Source organism: Scyliorhinus torazame, chromosome 9, assembly GCF_047496885.1.
Source record: "Scyliorhinus torazame isolate Kashiwa2021f chromosome 9, sScyTor2.1, whole genome shotgun sequence".
Classification (NCBI taxonomy): Eukaryota; Metazoa; Chordata; class Chondrichthyes; order Carcharhiniformes; family Scyliorhinidae; genus Scyliorhinus; species Scyliorhinus torazame.
The window spans coordinates 261641501-261660060 of NC_092715.1; the positions used below are offsets into that span (position 1 = coordinate 261641501).

The window sequence follows — 18560 nt, forward strand, 5'->3', positions numbered from 1 at the left end:
CGCACATAAACACACACATCCCAAACACGCACACACATAAACACACACACAAACACACCAACACACTCACACTCCACACACTCAAACACACACACACTCATACATACAACTTCACACATACACACACTCACAGTCAAACATAAACACACATGCACTCACACACACACACACTCAAACACAATTAACATATAACAAAAACACACAACACATGCGCATGTACAGAAACACACAAAACATGCATGTATACACACACCTCACACCACACACACCCACACAACGAATGCTCACACAAATGCACGAGTACACACACGTACGTGTACTCACACACACTTGCACACAGACTGACCCCCACGCATGTGTGCACACAGCCCCACACACATATGTGCGCGCGCACGCACATACACTTTCACACACATCCCCACACATACACACAGCACACCAGATCATCAGATACAATTAGGTTACAACTTACTACAAACGGTCGGATGGATCAGGTCTGGAATCAATTAAGCAGCAACTTTTTTCAGCATGGGGCTTCACTTTAATAGCAGAGCACCCGCTGTTTAACAAATCATCAATCGTTATCACTCTGATCCAGGCACTGAGCAAACCCTTTTGTTACTTGTCGCTGAAAACAAACAGTTTGAAGAAACCATTAACTTAATTTGATTTGGAGTTAAGCACATGAGAATATACAATGTGGATTGCAACATCTGAAGTGATTTTACGGAGTGGTTTTGGTGAATGTGTTTGCTCATCCAGTTGTGTATAATTGTGTTGAAATATTTAGCAGTCAGAACAGCATGAAATAAACAAACTACAATACAGACTGCAACGCACTGGGGTGAAAGGAAAGGCAAAGAACTTGCATTTCTGTAGTGCCTTTCAAGGTTTCGGGCAGATCATTGTCGATGAAGTACTTTTTGAAGTCTAGTGACTTGTAAAGCAGACAATGAAGCAGCCACACTGCACACAGCAAGATCCCAAAAGCTCTGATGTGGAAATGACCACAGAATCTTTTTTTTTTGTTGATGTTGATTGAGGGATAAATATTGACCGGGAAACCAGGGAGGCGTCAACCCATTTAGCCTGATTAGATTGCCATTGTTAAAACCACAATTGTGTCAAGGGCACCACGGTAGCAAGGGCAGCACAAGTGGATAGCACTGTGACTTCACAGCGCCAGGGTCCCAGGTTCGATTCCCCGCTGGGTCACTGTTTGCGCGGAGTCTGCGCGTTCTCCCCGTTTCTGCGTGGGTTTCCTCCCACAGTCCAAAGACGTGCAGGTTAGGTGTATTGGCCATGATAAATTGCCCTTAGTGACCAAAAGGTTTCAGAGGGGTTATTGGGTTACGGGGATAGGGTGGAAGTGAGGGCTTAAGTGGGTCGGTGCAGACTCGATGGGCCGAATGGCCTCCTTCTGCACTATATGTTCTATGGTCTATGTGTCATTCTCTTTGCAAAGGTGTGCAACGCTTTTTAAAAATCTCTTTCACGGCATGCGGGCATTGCTGGTTAGGCCAGCTTGAGAAGGTGGCGCTGAGCCACCTTCCTTGAACCGCTGGCAGTCCATGTGGTGTAGGTACACCCACTGCGCTGTTAGAGAGGGTGTTCAAGGATTTTCACCCAGCGACAGTGAAGGAACGGCGAGAATTCCAAGTCAGGATGGTGATCGGGATATCCGGATGGGACATGTTGTGGGACGAATGGAAAATTTAGCGACCCGGCAAGTTATCCACTGAGTTTCGGTGGGAATTTGACGGGACCCGAAAATCCCGGCTGATGTGTGACTTGAGGGGGAGTTATAGGTTGTGGCGTTCCCAAGCATCTGCTGCCCATGTCTTTAGGGCTGGTAGAGGTCTCTGATTTGGAAGACCATAAGACATAGAAGCAGAATTAGGCCACACGGACATTCGAGTCCTCTCCGCTATTCAATCATGGCTAATATTTTTCTCATCCCCATTCTCCTGCCTTCTCCCCATAACCCTTTATTAGTCAAGAACCTATCTATCTCTGTCTTAAAGACACTCAGTGACTTGGCCTCCACAGCCTTCTGCGGCAAAGAGTTCCACAGATTCACCAGCCTCTGGCAGAAGAAATTCCTCCTCATCTCGGTTTTAAAGGTGTGGTAGGCTATATTAGGGGTATCGCGGTACCTAGGTGGGATGTACCTTATACTGTAGTTTGAGTGGTGGAACCTGCCTGCTGGTTCCGCCCAGCAGACGGAGCATAAGAGTCTGTGTTTCACCCACAGCAGTCATTCTGTACCGGAGCTGCTGGGGTAACTACTTGTTCATTAAAGCCTTCAATTGGACTACAATCTCGCTTCAGTAGTGATTGATCGTGCATCAAAAGGATCGTCCCTTTAGTCCGAGATTGTGTCCTCTGCTTCGAGTTTTTCCTACAAGTGGAAACATCCTCTCCGCGTCCACTCTATCCAGGCCTCGCAGTATCCTGTAAGTTTCACTAAGATCCCCCCTCATCCTTCTAAACTCCAACGAGTACAGACCCAGAATCCTCAAATGTTCCTCATACAACAAGCTCTTCATTCCAGGGATCATTCTTGTGAACCTCCTCTGGACCCTTTCCAAGACCAGCACATCCTTCCTTAGATACAGGGCCCAAAACTGCTCACAATACTCCAAATGGGGTCTGACCAGAGCCTTACACAGCCTCAGAAGTACATCCCTGGTCTTGTATTCTAGCCCTCTTGACATGAATGCTAACATTGCATTTGCCTTCCTAACTGCCGACTGAACCTGCACGTTAACCTTAAGGGAATCGTGAACAGGGACTCTCAAGCCCCTATGTGCTTCTGATTTCCTAAGCATTTCCCCATTTAAAAAATAGTCTATGCCTAAATTCCTCGTTCCAAAGTGCATAACCTCACACTTTTCCACATTGTATTTCATTTGCCATTTCATTGCAGCATTTAATTCGGCTACTTTGGTCTGGATGGTTTCGAGTTCCTTGTATTGTTGGAGCTGCATTGATCCAGGCAAGTGGAGAGTATTCCATTACATTCCTGACTTGTGCCTTGTAGATGGTGGACAGGCTTTGCGGGGGGGGGGGGGGGGGGGGGCGGGGGCTGTCCGAATCCTTCTGCAGCCCCCTTGCTTCCTCAATACTACCTGTCCCTCTACAGATCTTTGTATCATCTGCAAACTTAGCAACAGTGCCTTCAGTTCCTTCTTCCAGATCATGAATGTATATTGTGAGAAGTTGTGGCCCCAGCACAGACCCCTGAGACACACCACTAGTCACCGGCTGCCATCCTGCATTTCCCCATTTAGAAAATAGTCTATGCCTAAATTCCTCGTTCCATAGTGCATAACCTCACACTTTTCCACATTGTATTTCATTTGCCACTTCATTGCAGCATTTAATTCGGCTACTTTGGTCTGGATGGTTTCGAGTTCCTTGTATTGTTGGAGCTGCATTGATCCAGGCAAGTGGAGAGTATTCCATTACATTCCTGACTTGTGCCTTGTGGATGGTGGACAGGCTTTGCGGGGGGGGGGCGCGGGGGGGGGGGGGGCCTGTCCGAATCCTTCTGCAGCCCCCTTGCTTCCTCAATACTACCTGTCCCTCTACAGATCTTTGTATCATCTGCAAACTTAGCAACAGTGCCTTCAGTTCCTTCTTCCAGATCATGAATGTATATTGTGAGAAGTTGTGGCCCCAGCACAGACCCCTGAGGCACACCACAAGTCACCGGCTGCCATCCTGAAGCTGTTGAATGAACCTTGGAGAGTTGCTGCAGTGCCGAGCAGTGTGGTCTGGGGGTCTGGGTAGCACAGTTAGCCAGATGGTGAGTTCACGGTTCAGAATAACGCAGTTGCAACTCCCTTTACAGCTGAGGAAGACTTTGAATCTGCCTCGAAGAGTGGAATGCAATAGTTAATCACCACTAACAATACCTGCAAAGGAACCAGGATGAAGTACCAGCAGACAGTGTTCCTGCAGAGCACACATACCGTACCCTTTTATTTAGTATTTTTGAGGGGGAGCCAATGGGACCATAAATATAAAGTATTGGCCTAAAGAGACACAATTTGCTGAAGCTTTTCATCTTGCACTCATCAGATCAAAGACAAGAATGTCAAATTTCGGCCAAATTAGGCCAACAATCTCTACAATTTATATTGCAGGAGAAAAAGGTGCTGATTGGTTGGCAAGTCAACTATGATCAGCTGAGCAGTTGACATGGAGGAAGCAACAGTGAACTAGTGGCGCCCCAAGCTCCTGAGTAATTCAAAAATGGCACAAGGCTTGAACATATTCCTTTTGTTTGCAGAGAACGCGTCCGCGTGTGTGAACGTACGCCACTTTGAGCAAGTGAGAGCTGGTCAGCTGGTTTGTAATACAAAGCGAGGCTAACAGAGCTGGTTCAAATCCCGCACTGGCTGAGGTTATCCACGAGGTTATCCACGGGTTATCCATCTCAATCTTGCTCCTCACCTGATGTGTGGTGGTGATCTTCAGTTTAAATTACCACCAGTCAGCTTTCCCCCTCAAAGGGGAAAGCAGCCGATGGTCACCTGGAATATGATGACTTTAAATGGGCCATGTTACGAGTTCAACCGATACTTTAAAAATCATTCATGGGTTGTGGACATCGCTGGCTGGACCAATATTTATTGCCCATCCCTAATTGCCTTTGACTGGATCTTAGTGTAACAATTAGCTGACTCAGGATTATTTACCAAGTGCTGCCCAATTGCAGAATTACATCTAACAGTAGCTATTTGCTATGGGCGTTTGCAAGTGTGGGTTGTTTCAACACGGTTTGTGCTATGTTTATTATTATATTATATTATTATTGTATAAGGTAGTCACTAATAAATGTCAACTTGAGCTGACAAGTGGCAAGTAACATTTGCAGCATGCAAAGGTGTCAGGCAATGACCATCTCCAACAAGAGAGACTCTAACCATCGCTCCTAGATATTGAATGGCATTGCCATTGCTGAATCCCACACCCACCATCCTGGGGGTTACCATTGACTAGACAGTGAACAAGTGTTGGGTGGGGTTACTGGGTTATGGGGATAGGGTGGAGGTGTGGACCTTGGGTGGGGTGCTCTTTCCAAGAGCCGGTGCAGACTCGATGGGCCGAATGGCCTCCTTCTGCACTGTAAATTCTATGATTCTATGATTCTATGGACTATGCTAGGAATCCTGTGGTCAGTAATACACCTGACCAACCCCCCCCCCCCCACTCCCCCCTCCCCGACCACTCGCCCCCCCCCCCCCCCCAAAGCCTGTCCACCACCTACAAGGCACAAGTCAGGAATGTAATGGAATACTCTCCACTTGCCTGGATCAATGCAGCTCCAACAACGCAAGGAACTCAAAACCATCCAGACCAAAGTAGCCAAATTAAATGCTGCCCTTTCCACAAGCATTCACTCCCTCCACCACAGACTCAAAGTAGCAGCCGCATGTACCATCTACAAGATGCACTGCAGGAACTCGCTATGGGTCCTTCGGCAGCACGTTCCAAACCCACGATGGCTACCATCTAGAAGAGTAAAAGAAGCAGATACCTGGGAACACCACTACTTGGAAGTTCCTCTCCAAGTCACTCACCGACTTGGAAATATATCGGTCGTTCCTTCACTGTCGCTGGGTCAAAATCCTGGAGTTCCCTCCCTAACAGCACTGTGGGTCCACCTACACCTCAGAGACTGAGGCGGTGCAAGAAGGCAGCTCGCCATCACCTTCTCAAGGGAAACTAAGGTTGGGCAATCAATGGTGATCCAGCGAAGCCCACAGCCTGTAAATGAATAAAAGAGAATTCAGGAGAACTCCTTTACCCAGGGCGGAAGGCATAGGCGGCAGTGGTGTGGTGGTGATGTTACTGGATTAGTAATTAAGAGGTCCAGACTAACGATCTATCAACAAAACTACCACGACAGCTGGGGGAATTAAAATTCAATTAATTGAATCTGGAATTGAAAGCTAGTCTCAGTAATGGTGATCATGAAACTATCACCGATTGTCATTATACTCTCTCTGGTTGATGAATGTCCTTTAGGGAAGGAAATCTGCTGTCCTTACCCCGGTCTGGCCTACAAGTGACTCCAGACCCAGAGTAATGTAGTTGACTCTTAATTGCCTCCAAAATGGCCGAGCGAGACACTCAGTTCAATGGATGGACAACAAATGCTGACCTTGCCAGTGACCCCCACATCCCATGGAAGAATTAATTAAATTACCCAGAGAGCAGTGAGAATGGTACTTGGGTGTATTTAAGGGGCAGTTCAATAAGCATGAAGGAAAAAGTAAGGAACGGATATTCTGATTGGATCCGATGAAGATAATGGGCTGGCTCGAGTGGAACATAAACACTAGGATTGGGCCTAATGGTCTGTTTCTGTGCTGTAGAAAATACATCATTGAATTCATTTTTGCCACTTTGGATATTCTTTCCTTGTAATATCTGTAATTCTATTTCGTATCCCTGCCTGCGTTTTGCAAAAAGCATCAGCAACAAGGTAAAGTCCAAACTCATGGGCTACCTATCTCAGGCCCCAGTCAACCCCATCAAAATTGCAAATCTTGAAGACATCTGTGCGTAATTTAAAGCAAAACCGAAGTATTCCAAAGAGTCTGTACCTCTGAAGTTAAAATAAATATGTCTTGACGGGAATTTTTTAAATTTAAGTTTCAATCCAGTCACCTCAGTGAAGTGGCCGAGCAGGCAAACATTGTGAATTCAGTCTTGGCGATTGTTCTTGAAGATATTTTTTTTAACAGCTGGTAGGGATTGAAACAGAGTTTGATTTCAGCTTCCGCAATTAACAGAATTTTGAATAAGAGTTAAAGATGGGGGCTGGAATGGGGAATGCAGTCCCTCAAGCGAGCTCTGCCATTCAATAAGATGATGGCTGATCTTCCACCGTAACTCCACGTTATCCCCCTCTTGCTCGATTCACTTCATGTCCGAAAATCTATTCATCTCAATCTTGCCTATTCTCGTCTGTGCATCCACAGATATCGGAGGAAGCGGATTCTAAAGGATCTTAATCCTCTGAGTGAAAACATTTCCCCTCACACCTTTAGATACGTCGATAATAATCACCTCAAATATGCCATGTGGTAGCAAGTTCCACATTCGCACCACTCTCTGGCTGACCTTTTATCCTCTGACCCTGACATCTATTTCTACAGGATCCAGCCATAGGAAACAATCTCTCTACTCTGTCAAGGGGCAGGATTCTCCCCTACCCGGCGGGGCGGGGGTTCCGGCGTAATGGAGTGGCGGGAACCACAACCTTGAGGGGCTAGGCCCGCGCCGGAGTGGTTTCCTCTCCACCGGCTGGCAGTAAAGGCCTTTGGCGCCACGCCAGCCAGGCGACGCATGCACGGGAGCATCAGCGGCCGCTCACGGCATCCCCGCGCATGCGCAGGCGTGGGGGTCTATTCCGCCTCCGCCATAGTGAAGACCATGGCGAAGGCGGAAGAAAAAGAGTGCCCCCCGGCACAGGCCCGCCCGCGGATCGGTGGGCCCCGATCACGGGCCAGGCCACCGTGGGAGCATCCCCCGGGGCCAGATCGCCCCGTGCCCCCCCCCCCAGGACCCCGGAGCCTGCCCGCGCCGCCTTGTCCCGCCGTTCAAAAGGAGGTTTAATCCACGCTGGCGGGCGAGGGTTGACAGCGGCGGGACTTCGGCCCATCACGGGCCGGAGAATCGCCGGGGGTGGGCCCGCCGACCGGCGCGATTCCCGCCGACCGGCGCGGCGCGATTCCCGTCCCCGCCGAATCTCTGGTGGAGGAGAATTCGGGACACGGCGGGGGCGGGATTCACGCCAGCCCCCGGCGATTCTCCGACCCGGTGGGGGGTCGGAGAATCGCGCCCAAGATCTCCAAGAATTATATATGTTATACTTCTCACTGTTTTAAACTCGGGCCCATTCTACTCAATCCTCATGGGACAATCCTCATATCCCAGGGCTAACTCTAATAACTCTGTTGCATCCCCTCTGAGGCAGGTTCCTTAGTCAACAAGGCAAGACAGGCGCACTGTATAACAAATGTGGTTCCCCCACAGCCTTACTTAATTGTAATTAAATAACCTTATTGTTACACTAAGGGCAGCACTGTAGCATGGTGGTTAGCACAATTGCTTCACAGCTCCATGGTCCCAGGTCCAATTCCGACTTGGGTCACTGTCTCTGCGGAGTCTGCACATCCTCCCCGTGTCTGCGTGGGTTTCCTCCGGGTGCCCCGGTTTCCTCCCACAGTCCAAAGATGTACAAATTAGGTGGATTGGCCATGCTAAATTGCCCTTAGTGTCCTAAATTACCCTTAGTCTTGGGTGGGGTAACTGGGTTATGGGGATAGGGTGGAGGTGTGGGCTTGGGTAGGGTGCTCTTTCAACAAAGAGCCGGTGCAGACTCGATGGGCCGAATGGCCTCCTTCTGCACTGTAAATTCTATGATTGTAACCCAACTTCTGGCAAGAAAGATTCTTATTCAATTCATTCTCCTAGTTGCTTGCTATACCTGCAAATTTCCCGAGCTGTGCAAATTGTAATTCATGCTAACTTTTCCATTTTGAATTCCTTTATGTTAGCTTGTCCATCTGGGACTTACAAGGCAGAAGCAAAGCCTGGTGGACTCAGCACCTGCCTCCACTGCCCCAATGACAACTACACGTCCCTACCAGGGAGCACCTCAATCAAGGACTGCATCTGCAAGGAAGGATTCAAAGCTGTAGGACAGGTATGTCAAGGTGAGTTTGTCATATATTTTATGTCGCGGAGCTATGCAGAGATGACACTAGTTTCTATGAGTGCAACAGATTTTATTCACAGTGCTTCAGAAGGTCGGCTCCATGCATCAGTTCCAACTACAAGCTCATCTAAAGTTTGTTTATTAGACCTGAGTGCACCCCCAGGCTTTACCAACCAACCAAGCACAGTGAGCATCAGGAGGAACAGACTCACATAACCAAACACAGAACTATTGAACACCACAACATTGTGAGGATCGTGACGAGCAAAACCTTTTCAGGAAAACAACCACATTATCCTAATTTTCTCCAGAAATAGAAAATTCCTCTCCATGTCACCAAGTGAACAAAGAAAAATAATAACAAAATTAACTGCATTCGCGTATTAATTACATTATCTGGGGGCATATTAATTTATGAGTAATAAAATATTGGTGGGGTGGGAGAAAATGTTGTCTCACTGCCAGAGTTAATCCAATGGAGAAAGAACAGGTCTATACCTGCGCAATTGGAGATCAGAAGGTAATGCAAACAGGGGCAGGACAAATGGTGGAAATGCGGGACTGCACCAGACGAAGTCGAGGAATCCCCAGGATTGCATTGCAGCAGAGATGGCAATCTGAACAGTACCAAGAACACCACCAAGAGGGCGAATTCTATCATTGGATTTTAGCGAGAGTTATTATTCAGTACAGGACGCACAGATCTTTAAAATGCAACTGGTGAGAAAGTGCGGAGTGGAGCAGAAGTGCAACATCAACGAATACCTCCATCTGAAATTTCATTACTATGAATAAATACATTCTCAATGGGTAAGCAAACCAATAAAGATTACAGAGCACCTGCAGAAGCTGAAGTGTGTGTTAACGTTTGGAGAGTGGGCAGTGAGGGGGATGATGTGTTAATGATTGTTTAATGACAGTGATGGGGATGATGTGTTAATGATTGTTCAATGACAGTGATGGGGATGATGTGTTAATGATTGTTTAATGGCAGTGATGGGGATGATGTGTTAATGATTGTTTAATGACAGTGATGGGGATGATGTGTTAATTGTTTAATGACAGTGATGGGGATGATGTGTTAATTGTTTAATGACAGTGATGGGGATGATGTGTTAATGATTGTTTAATGATTGTTTAATGACAGTGATGGGGATGATGTGTTAATCATTGTTTAATGACAGTCATAGTGATAATTTGTTAATGATTGTTTAATCACCGTGATGGGGGTGATGTGTTAATGATTGTTTAATGAGAGTGATGGGGATGATGTGTTAATGATTGTTTAATGACAGTGATGGGGATGGTGTGTTAATGATTGTTTAATGAGAGTGATGGGGATGATGTGTTAATCATTGTTTAATGACAGTCATAGGGATAATTTGTTAATGATTGTTTAATCACCGTGATGGGGGTGATGTGTTAATGATTGTTTAATGACAGTGATGGGGATGATGTGTTAATGATTGTTTAATGACAGTGATGGGGATGGTGTGTTAATCATTGTTTAATGACAGTCATAGGGATACTTTGTTAATGATTGTTTAATGACAATACGAGTTATGATGTGTTAATGATTGTTTAATGACAGTGATGGGGATGATGTGTTAATGATTGTTCAATGATAGTGCTGGGGATGATGTGTTAATGATTGTCTAATGACAGTGATGGGGATGATGTGTTAATGATTGCTTAATGACAGTGATGGGGATGATGTGTTAATGATTGTTTAATGACAGTGATGGGGATGATGTGTTACTGATTGTTTGATGACAGTGATGGGGATGATGTGTTAATGATTGTTTAATGACAGTGATGGGGATGATGTGTTAATTGTTTAATAACAGTGATGGGGATGATGTGTTAATGATTGCTTAATGACAGTGATGGGGATGATGTGTTAATGATTGTTTAATGACAGTGATGGGGATGATGTGTTACTGATTGTTTGATGACAGTGATGGGGATGATGTGTTAATGATTGTTTAATGACAGTGATGGGGATGATGTGTTAATTGTTTAATGACAGTGATGGGGATGATGTGTTAATTGTTTAATGACAGTGATGGGGATGATGTGATAAGATTGTTTAATGACAGTGATGGGGATGAAGTGTTAATGATTGTTCAATGACAGTGATGGGGATGGTGTGTTAATGATTGTTTAATGACGTGATGGGGATGATGTGTTAATGATTGTTTAATGGCAGTGATGGGGCTGATGTGTTAATGATTGTTTAATGACAGTGATGGGGATGATGTGTTAATGATTGTTTAATGGCAGTGATGGGGCTGATGTGTTAATGATTGTTTAATGACAGTGATGGGGATGATGTGTTAATGATTGTTTAATGATAGTGATGGGGATGATGTGTTAATTGTTTAATGAGAGTGATGGGGATGATGTGTTAATTGTTTAAAGACAGTGATGGGGATGATGTGTTAATGATTGTTTAAAGACAGTGATGGGGATGATGTGTTAATTGTTTAATGACAGTGATGGGGATGATGTGTTAATTGTTTAATGACAGTGATAGGTAACATGTGTTAATGATTGTTTAATGCCACTGATGGGGCTGATGTGTTAATGATTGTTTAATGTCAGTGATGGGGCTGATGTGTTAATGATTGTTTAATGTCAGTGATGTGGTGACGTGTTAATGATTGTTTAAGGACAGTGATGGGGATGATGTGTTACTCATTGTTTAATGTCAGTGATGGGGATTATGTGTTAATGATTGTTTAATGACAGTGATGGGGATGATGTGTTAATTGTTTAATGACAGTGATGGGGATGACGTGTTAATTGTTTAATGACAGTGATGGGGATGATGTGTTAATTGTTTAATGACAGTGATGGGGATGATGTGTTAAGGATTGTTTAATGACAGTGATGGGGAAGATATGTTAATTCTTTGATGACAGTGATGGGGATGATGTGTTAATGATTGTTTCATGACAGTGATGGGGATGATGTGTCAATGATTGTTGAATGACAGTGATGGGGATGATGTGTTAATGATTGTTTAATGATGGTGATGGGGATGATGTGTTAATGATTGTTTAATGATAGTGATGGGAATGATGTGTTAATGATTGTTTAATGACAGTGATGGGGATGATGTGTTAATTGTTTAATGACAGTGATGGGGATGATGTGTTAATGATTGTTTAATGATAGTGATTGGGATGATGTGTGAATGATTGTTTAATGACAGTGATGGGGATGATGTGTTAATCATTGTTTAATGACAGTGATGGGGATGATGTGTGAATGATTGTTTAATGACAGTGATGGGGATGATGTGTTAATCATTGTTTAATGACAGTGATGGGGAAGATGTGTTAATCATTGTTTAATGACAGTGATGGGGATGATGTGTTCATGATTGTTTAATGACAGTGATGGGGTGATGTGTTAATTATTGTTTAATGAGAGTGATGGGGATGATGTGTGAATGATTGTTTAATGACAGTGATGGGGATGATGTGTTAATCATTGTTTAATGACAGTGATGGGGATGATGTGTTAATCATTGTTTAATGACAGTGATGGGGAAGATGTGTTAATCATTGTTTAATGACAGTGATGGGGATGATGTGTTCATGATTGTTTAATGACAGTGATGGGGTGATGTGTTAATTATTGTTTAATGAGAGTGATGGGGATGATGTCTTCATGATTGTTTAATGACAGTGATGGGGTGATGTGTTAATCATTGTTTAATGACAGTGATGGGGATGATGTGTTAATGATTGTTTAATGGCAGTGATGAGGATGATGTGTTAATGATTGTTTAATGACAGTGATGGGGCTGATGTGTTTCTGATTGTTTAATGATAGTGATGCGGATGGTGTGTTAATGATTGTTTAATGACAGTAATGGGGATGATGTGTTAATCATTGTTTAATGACAGTGATGGGGATGATGTGTTAATCATTGTTTAATGACAGTGATGGAGATGATGTGTTAATTCTTTGATGACAGTGACGGGGATGATGTGTTAATGATTGTTTAATGACAGTGATGGGGATGATGTGTTAATTATTGTTTAATGAGAGTGATGAGGATGATGTGTGAATGATTGTTTAATGACAGTGATGAGGATGATGTGTTAATCATTGTTTAATGACAGTGATGGGGATGATGTGTTAATCATTGTTTAATGACAGTGATGGGGATGATGTGTTAATGATTGTTTAATGACAGTGATGAGGATGATGTGTTAATCATTGTTTAATGACAGTGATGGGGATGATGTGTTAATCATTGTTTAATGACAGTGATGGGGATGATGTGTTAATTCTTTGATGACAGTGACGGGGATGATGTGTTAATGATTGTTTAATGTCAGTGATGGGGATGATGTGTTAATTCTTTAATGACAGTGATGGGGAAGATGTGTTAATCATTGTTTAATGACAGTGATGGGGATGATGTGTTAATTCTTTGATGACAGTGATGGGGATGACGTGTTAATGATTGTTTAATGACAGTGATGGGGAAGATGTGTTAATCATTGTTTAATGACAGTGATGTGGTGATTTGTTAATGAATGGCTAATGACAGTGATGGGGATGATGTGTTAATGATTGTTTAATGACAGTGATGGGGATGATGTGTTAATTATTGTTTAATGAGAGTGATGGGGATGATGTGTTAATGATTGTTTAATGACAGTGATGAGGATGATGTGTTAATCATTGTTTCATGACAGTGATGGGGATGATGTGTTAACCATTGTTTAATGACAGTGATGGGGATGATGTGTTAATTCTTTGATGACAGTGACGGGGATGATGTGTTAATGATTGTTTAATGTCAGTGATGGGGATGATGTGTTAATTCTTTAATGACAGTGATGGGGAAGATGTGTTAATCATTGTTTAATGACAGTGATGGGGATGATGTGTTAATCCTTTGATGACAGTGATGGGGATGATGTGTTAGTTCTTTGATGACAGTGATGGGGATGAAGTGTTAATGATTGTTTAATGACAGTGATGGGGAAGATGTGTTAATCATTGTTTAATGACAGTGATGTGGTGATTTGTTAATGAATGGTTAATGACAGTGATGGGGATGATGTGTTAATGATTGTTTCATGACAGTAATAGGGATGATGTGTTAATTGTTGAAAGAAGTGATGAGGATGATGTGTTAATCATTGTTTAATGACAGTGACGTGGTGATTTGTTAATGATTGTTTAATGCTAGTGATGGGGATGATGTGTTAGTGATTGTTTATTGACAGTGATGGAGATGATGTGTTAATTGTTGAATGAAGTGACGAGGATGATGTGTTAATCATTGTTTAATGATAGTATTGGGGATAATGTGCCAATGATTGTTTCAAGATAGTGATGGGGATGATGTGGTAATGATTGTTTAATGACAGTGATGGGGATGATGTGTTAATTGTTGAATGAAGTGATGAGGATGATGTGTTAATGATTGTTTAATGACAGTGATGTGGTGATTTGTTAATGATTGTTTAATGATAGTGATGGGGATGATGTATTAATGATTGTTTAATGACAGTGATGGAGATGATGTGTTAATCATTGTTTAAGGACAGTGATGGGGATGATGTGTTACTCATTGTTTAATGTCAGTGATGGGGATTATGTGTTAATTGTTTAATGACAGTGATGGGTATGTTGTGTTAATGATTGTTTAATGACAGTGATGGAGATGATGTGTTAATCATTGTTTAATGACAGTGATGGGGATGATGTGTTAATGATTGTTTAAGGACAGTGATGGGGATGATGTGTTACTCATTGTTTAATGTCAGTGATGGGGATTATGTGTTAATTGTTTAATGACAGTGATGGGGATGATATGTTAAGGATTGTTTAATGACAGTGATGGGGAAGATATGTTAATTCTTTGATGACAGTGATGGGGATGATTTGTTAATGATTGTTTAATTACAGTGATCAAGATGGTGTGTTAATGATTGTTTAATGGCAGTGATGGGGATGATGTGTCAATGATTGTTGAATGACAGTGATGGGGATGATGTGTTAATGATTGTTTAATGATGGTGATGGGGATGATGTGTTAATGATTGTTTAATGACAGTGATGGGGATGATGTGTTAATTGTTTAATGACAGTGATGGGGATGATGTGTTAATTGTTTAATGACAGTGATGGGGATGATGTGTTACTGATTGTTTAATGACAGTGATGGGGATGATGTGTTACTGATTGTTTAATGACAGTGATGGGGATGATGTGTTACTGATTGTTTAATGACAGTGATGGGGACGATGTGTTAATCATTGTTTAATGACAGTGATGTGGATGATGTGTTAATAATTGTTTAATGACAGTGATGGGGATGATGTGTTAATCATTGTTTAATGACAGTGATGGGGAAGATGTGTTAATCATTGTTTAATGACAGTGATGGGGATGATGTGTTCATGATTGTTTAATGACAGTGATGGGGTGATGTGTTAATTATTGTTTAATGAGAGTGATGGGGATGATGTCTTCATGATTGTTTAATGACAGTGATGGGGTGATGTGTTAATCATTGTTTAATGACAGTGATGGGGATGATGTGTTAATGATTGTTTAATGGCAGTGATGAGGATGATGTGTTAATGATTGTTTAATTACAGTGATCAAGGTGGTGTGTTAATGATTGTTTAATGGCAGTGACGGGGCTGATGTGTTTCTGATTGTTTAATGATAGTGATGCGGATGGTGTGTTAATGATTGTTTAATGACAGTAATGGGGATGATGTGTTAATCATTGTTTAATGACAGTGATGGGGATGATGTGTTAATCATTGTTTAATGACAGTGATGGAGATGATGTGTTAATTCTTTGATGACAGTGACGGGGATGATGTGTTAATGATTGTTTAATGACAGTGATGGGGATGATGTGTTAATTATTGTTTAACGAGAGTGATGGGGATGATGTGTTAATGATTGTTTAATGACAGTGATGAGGATGATGTGTTAATCATTGTTTAATGATGGTGATGGGGATGATGTGTTAATGATTGTTTAATGACAGTGATGGGGATGATGTGTTAATTGTTTAATGACAGTGATGGGGATGATGTGTTAATTGTTTAATGACAGTGATGGGGATGATGTGTTACTGATTGTTTAATGACAGTGATGGGGATGATGTGTTACTGATTGTTTAATGACAGTGATGGGGATGATGTGTTACTGATTGTTTAATGACAGTGATGGGGACGATGTGTTAATCATTGTTTAATGACAGTGATGGGGATGATGTGTTAATAATTGTTTAATGACAGTGATGGGGATGATGTGTTAATCATTGTTTAATGACAGTGATGGGGAAGATGTGTTAATCATTGTTTAATGACAGTGATGGGGATGATGTGTTCATGATTGTTTAATGACAGTGATGGGGTGATGTGTTAATTATTGTTTAATGAGAGTGATGGGGATGATGTCTTCATGATTGTTTAATGACAGTGATGGGGTGATGTGTTAATCATTGTTTAATGACAGTGATGGGGATGATGTGTTAATGATTGTTTAATGGCAGTGATGAGGATGATGTGTTAATGATTGTTTAATTACAGTGATCAAGGTGGTGTGTTAATGATTGTTTAATGGCAGTGACGGGGCTGATGTGTTTCTGATTGTTTAATGATAGTGATGCGGATGGTGTGTTAATGATTGTTTAATGACAGTAATGGGGATGATGTGTTAATCATTGTTTAATGACAGTGATGGGGATGATGTGTTAATCATTGTTTAATGACAGTGATGGAGATGATGTGTTAATTCTTTGATGACAGTGACGGGGATGATGTGTTAATGATTGTTTAATGACAGTGATGGGGATGATGTGTTAATTATTGTTTAACGAGAGTGATGGGGATGATGTGTTAATGATTGTTTAATGACAGTGATGAGGATGATGTGTTAATCATTGTTTAATGACAGTGATGGGGATGATGTGTTAATCATTGTTTAATGACAGTGATGGGGATGATGTGTTAATCATTGTTTAATGATAGTATTGGGGATAATGTGCCAATGATTGTTTCAAGATAGTGATGGGGATGATGTGGTAATCATTGTTTAATGACAGTGATGGGGATGATGTGTTAATGATTGTTTAATGACAGTGATGGGGATGATGTGTTAATTGTTGAATGAAGTGATGAGGATGATGTGTTAATGATTGTTTAATGACAGTGATGTGGTGATTTGTTAATGATTGTTTAATGATAGTGATGGGGATGATGTATTAATGATTGTTTAATGACAGTGATGGGGATGATGTGTTAATTGTTTAATGACAGTGATGGGGATGTTGTGTTAATGATTGTTTAATGACAGTGATGGAGATGATGTGTTAATCATTGTTTAATGACAGTGATGGGGATGATGTGTTAATGATTGTTTAATGAAAGTGATGGGGATGGTGTGTTAATGATTGTTTAATGACAGTGATGGGGATGATACGTTAATCATTGTTTAATGGCAGTGATGGGGTTGATGTGTTAATTCTTTGATGACAGTGACGAGGATGATTTGTTGATGATTATTTAATGACAGTGATCAAGATGGTGGGTTAATGATTGTTTAATGGCAGTGATGGGGTTGATGTGTTAATGATTGTTTAATGACAGTGATGGGGATGATGTGTTAATTATTGTTTAATGAGAGTGATGGGGATGATGTGTTAATGATTGTTTAATGACAGTGATGAGGATGATGTGTTAATCATTGTTTAATGACAGTGATGGAGATGATGTGTTAATTCTTTGATGACAGTGACGGGGATGATGTGTTAATGATTGTTTAATGACAGTGATGGGGATGATGTGTTAATTATTGTTTAATGAGAGTGATGGGGATGATGTGTTAATGATTGTTTAATGACAGTGATGAGGATGATGTGTTAATCATTGGTTAATGACAGTGATGGGGATGATGTGTTAATCATTGTTTAATGACAGTGATGGGGATGATGTGTTAATTCTTTGATGACAGTGACGGGGATGATGTGTTAATGATTGTTTAATGTCAGTGATGGGGATGATGTGTTAATTCTTTAATGACAGTGATGGGGAAGATGTGTTAATCATTGTTTAATGACAGTGATGGGGATGATGTGTTAATTCTTTGATGACAGTGATGGGGATGATGTGTTAATGATTGTTTAATGACAGTGATGGGGAAGATGTGTTAATCATTGTTTAATGACAGTGATGTGGTGATTTGTTAATGAATGGTTAATGACAGTGATGGGGATGATGTGTTAATGATTGTTTAATGACAGTGATGGGGATGATGTGTTAATTATTGTTTAATGAGAGTGATGGGGATGATGTGTTAATGATTGTTTAATGACAGTGATGAGGATGATGTGTTAATCATTGTTTCATGACAGTGATGGGGATGATGTGTTAATCATTGTTTAATGACAGTGATGGGGATGATGTGTTAATTATTTGATGACAGTGACGGGGATGATGTGTTAATGATTGTTTAATGTCAGTGATGGGGATGATGTGTTAATTATTTAATGACAGTGATGGGGAAGATGTGTTAATCATTGTTTAATGACAGTGATGGGGATGATGTGTTAATCCTTTGATGACAGTGATGGGGATGATGTGTTAATTCTTTGATGACAGTGATGGGGATGAAGTGTTAATGATTGTTTAATGACAGTGATGGGGAAGATGTGTTAATCATTGTTTAATGACAGTGATGTGGTGATTTGTTAATGAATGGTTAATGACAGTGATGGGGATGATGTGTTAATGATTGTTTCATGACAGTAATAGGGATGATGTGT

The 18560-nt window shown here is 41.8% G+C and overlaps 1 protein-coding gene and 1 long non-coding RNA gene across 4 annotated transcripts in view; one reads left to right on the forward strand and one right to left on the reverse strand.

Moving 5' to 3' along the window:
* LOC140429850 (uncharacterized) overlaps positions 1-559 on the reverse strand; it is a 59838-nt gene extending 59279 nt beyond the window's left edge. Inside the window, exon 1 of the long non-coding RNA XR_011949219.1 lies at positions 473-559. This is a non-coding gene — a long non-coding RNA (uncharacterized lncRNA). The remainder of the gene's footprint in view (positions 1-472) is intronic.
* The window catches only part of svep1 (sushi, von Willebrand factor type A, EGF and pentraxin domain containing 1), a 417550-nt gene that overhangs the window by 61294 nt on the left and 337696 nt on the right, over positions 1-18560 (forward strand). For all 3 annotated transcript variants that reach the window (XM_072517335.1, XM_072517337.1, XM_072517336.1), the window contains exon 4: positions 8580-8738. In XM_072517335.1, the coding sequence (XP_072373436.1) occupies positions 8580-8738 (159 nt within the window). The remainder of the gene's footprint in view (positions 1-8579; positions 8739-18560) is intronic.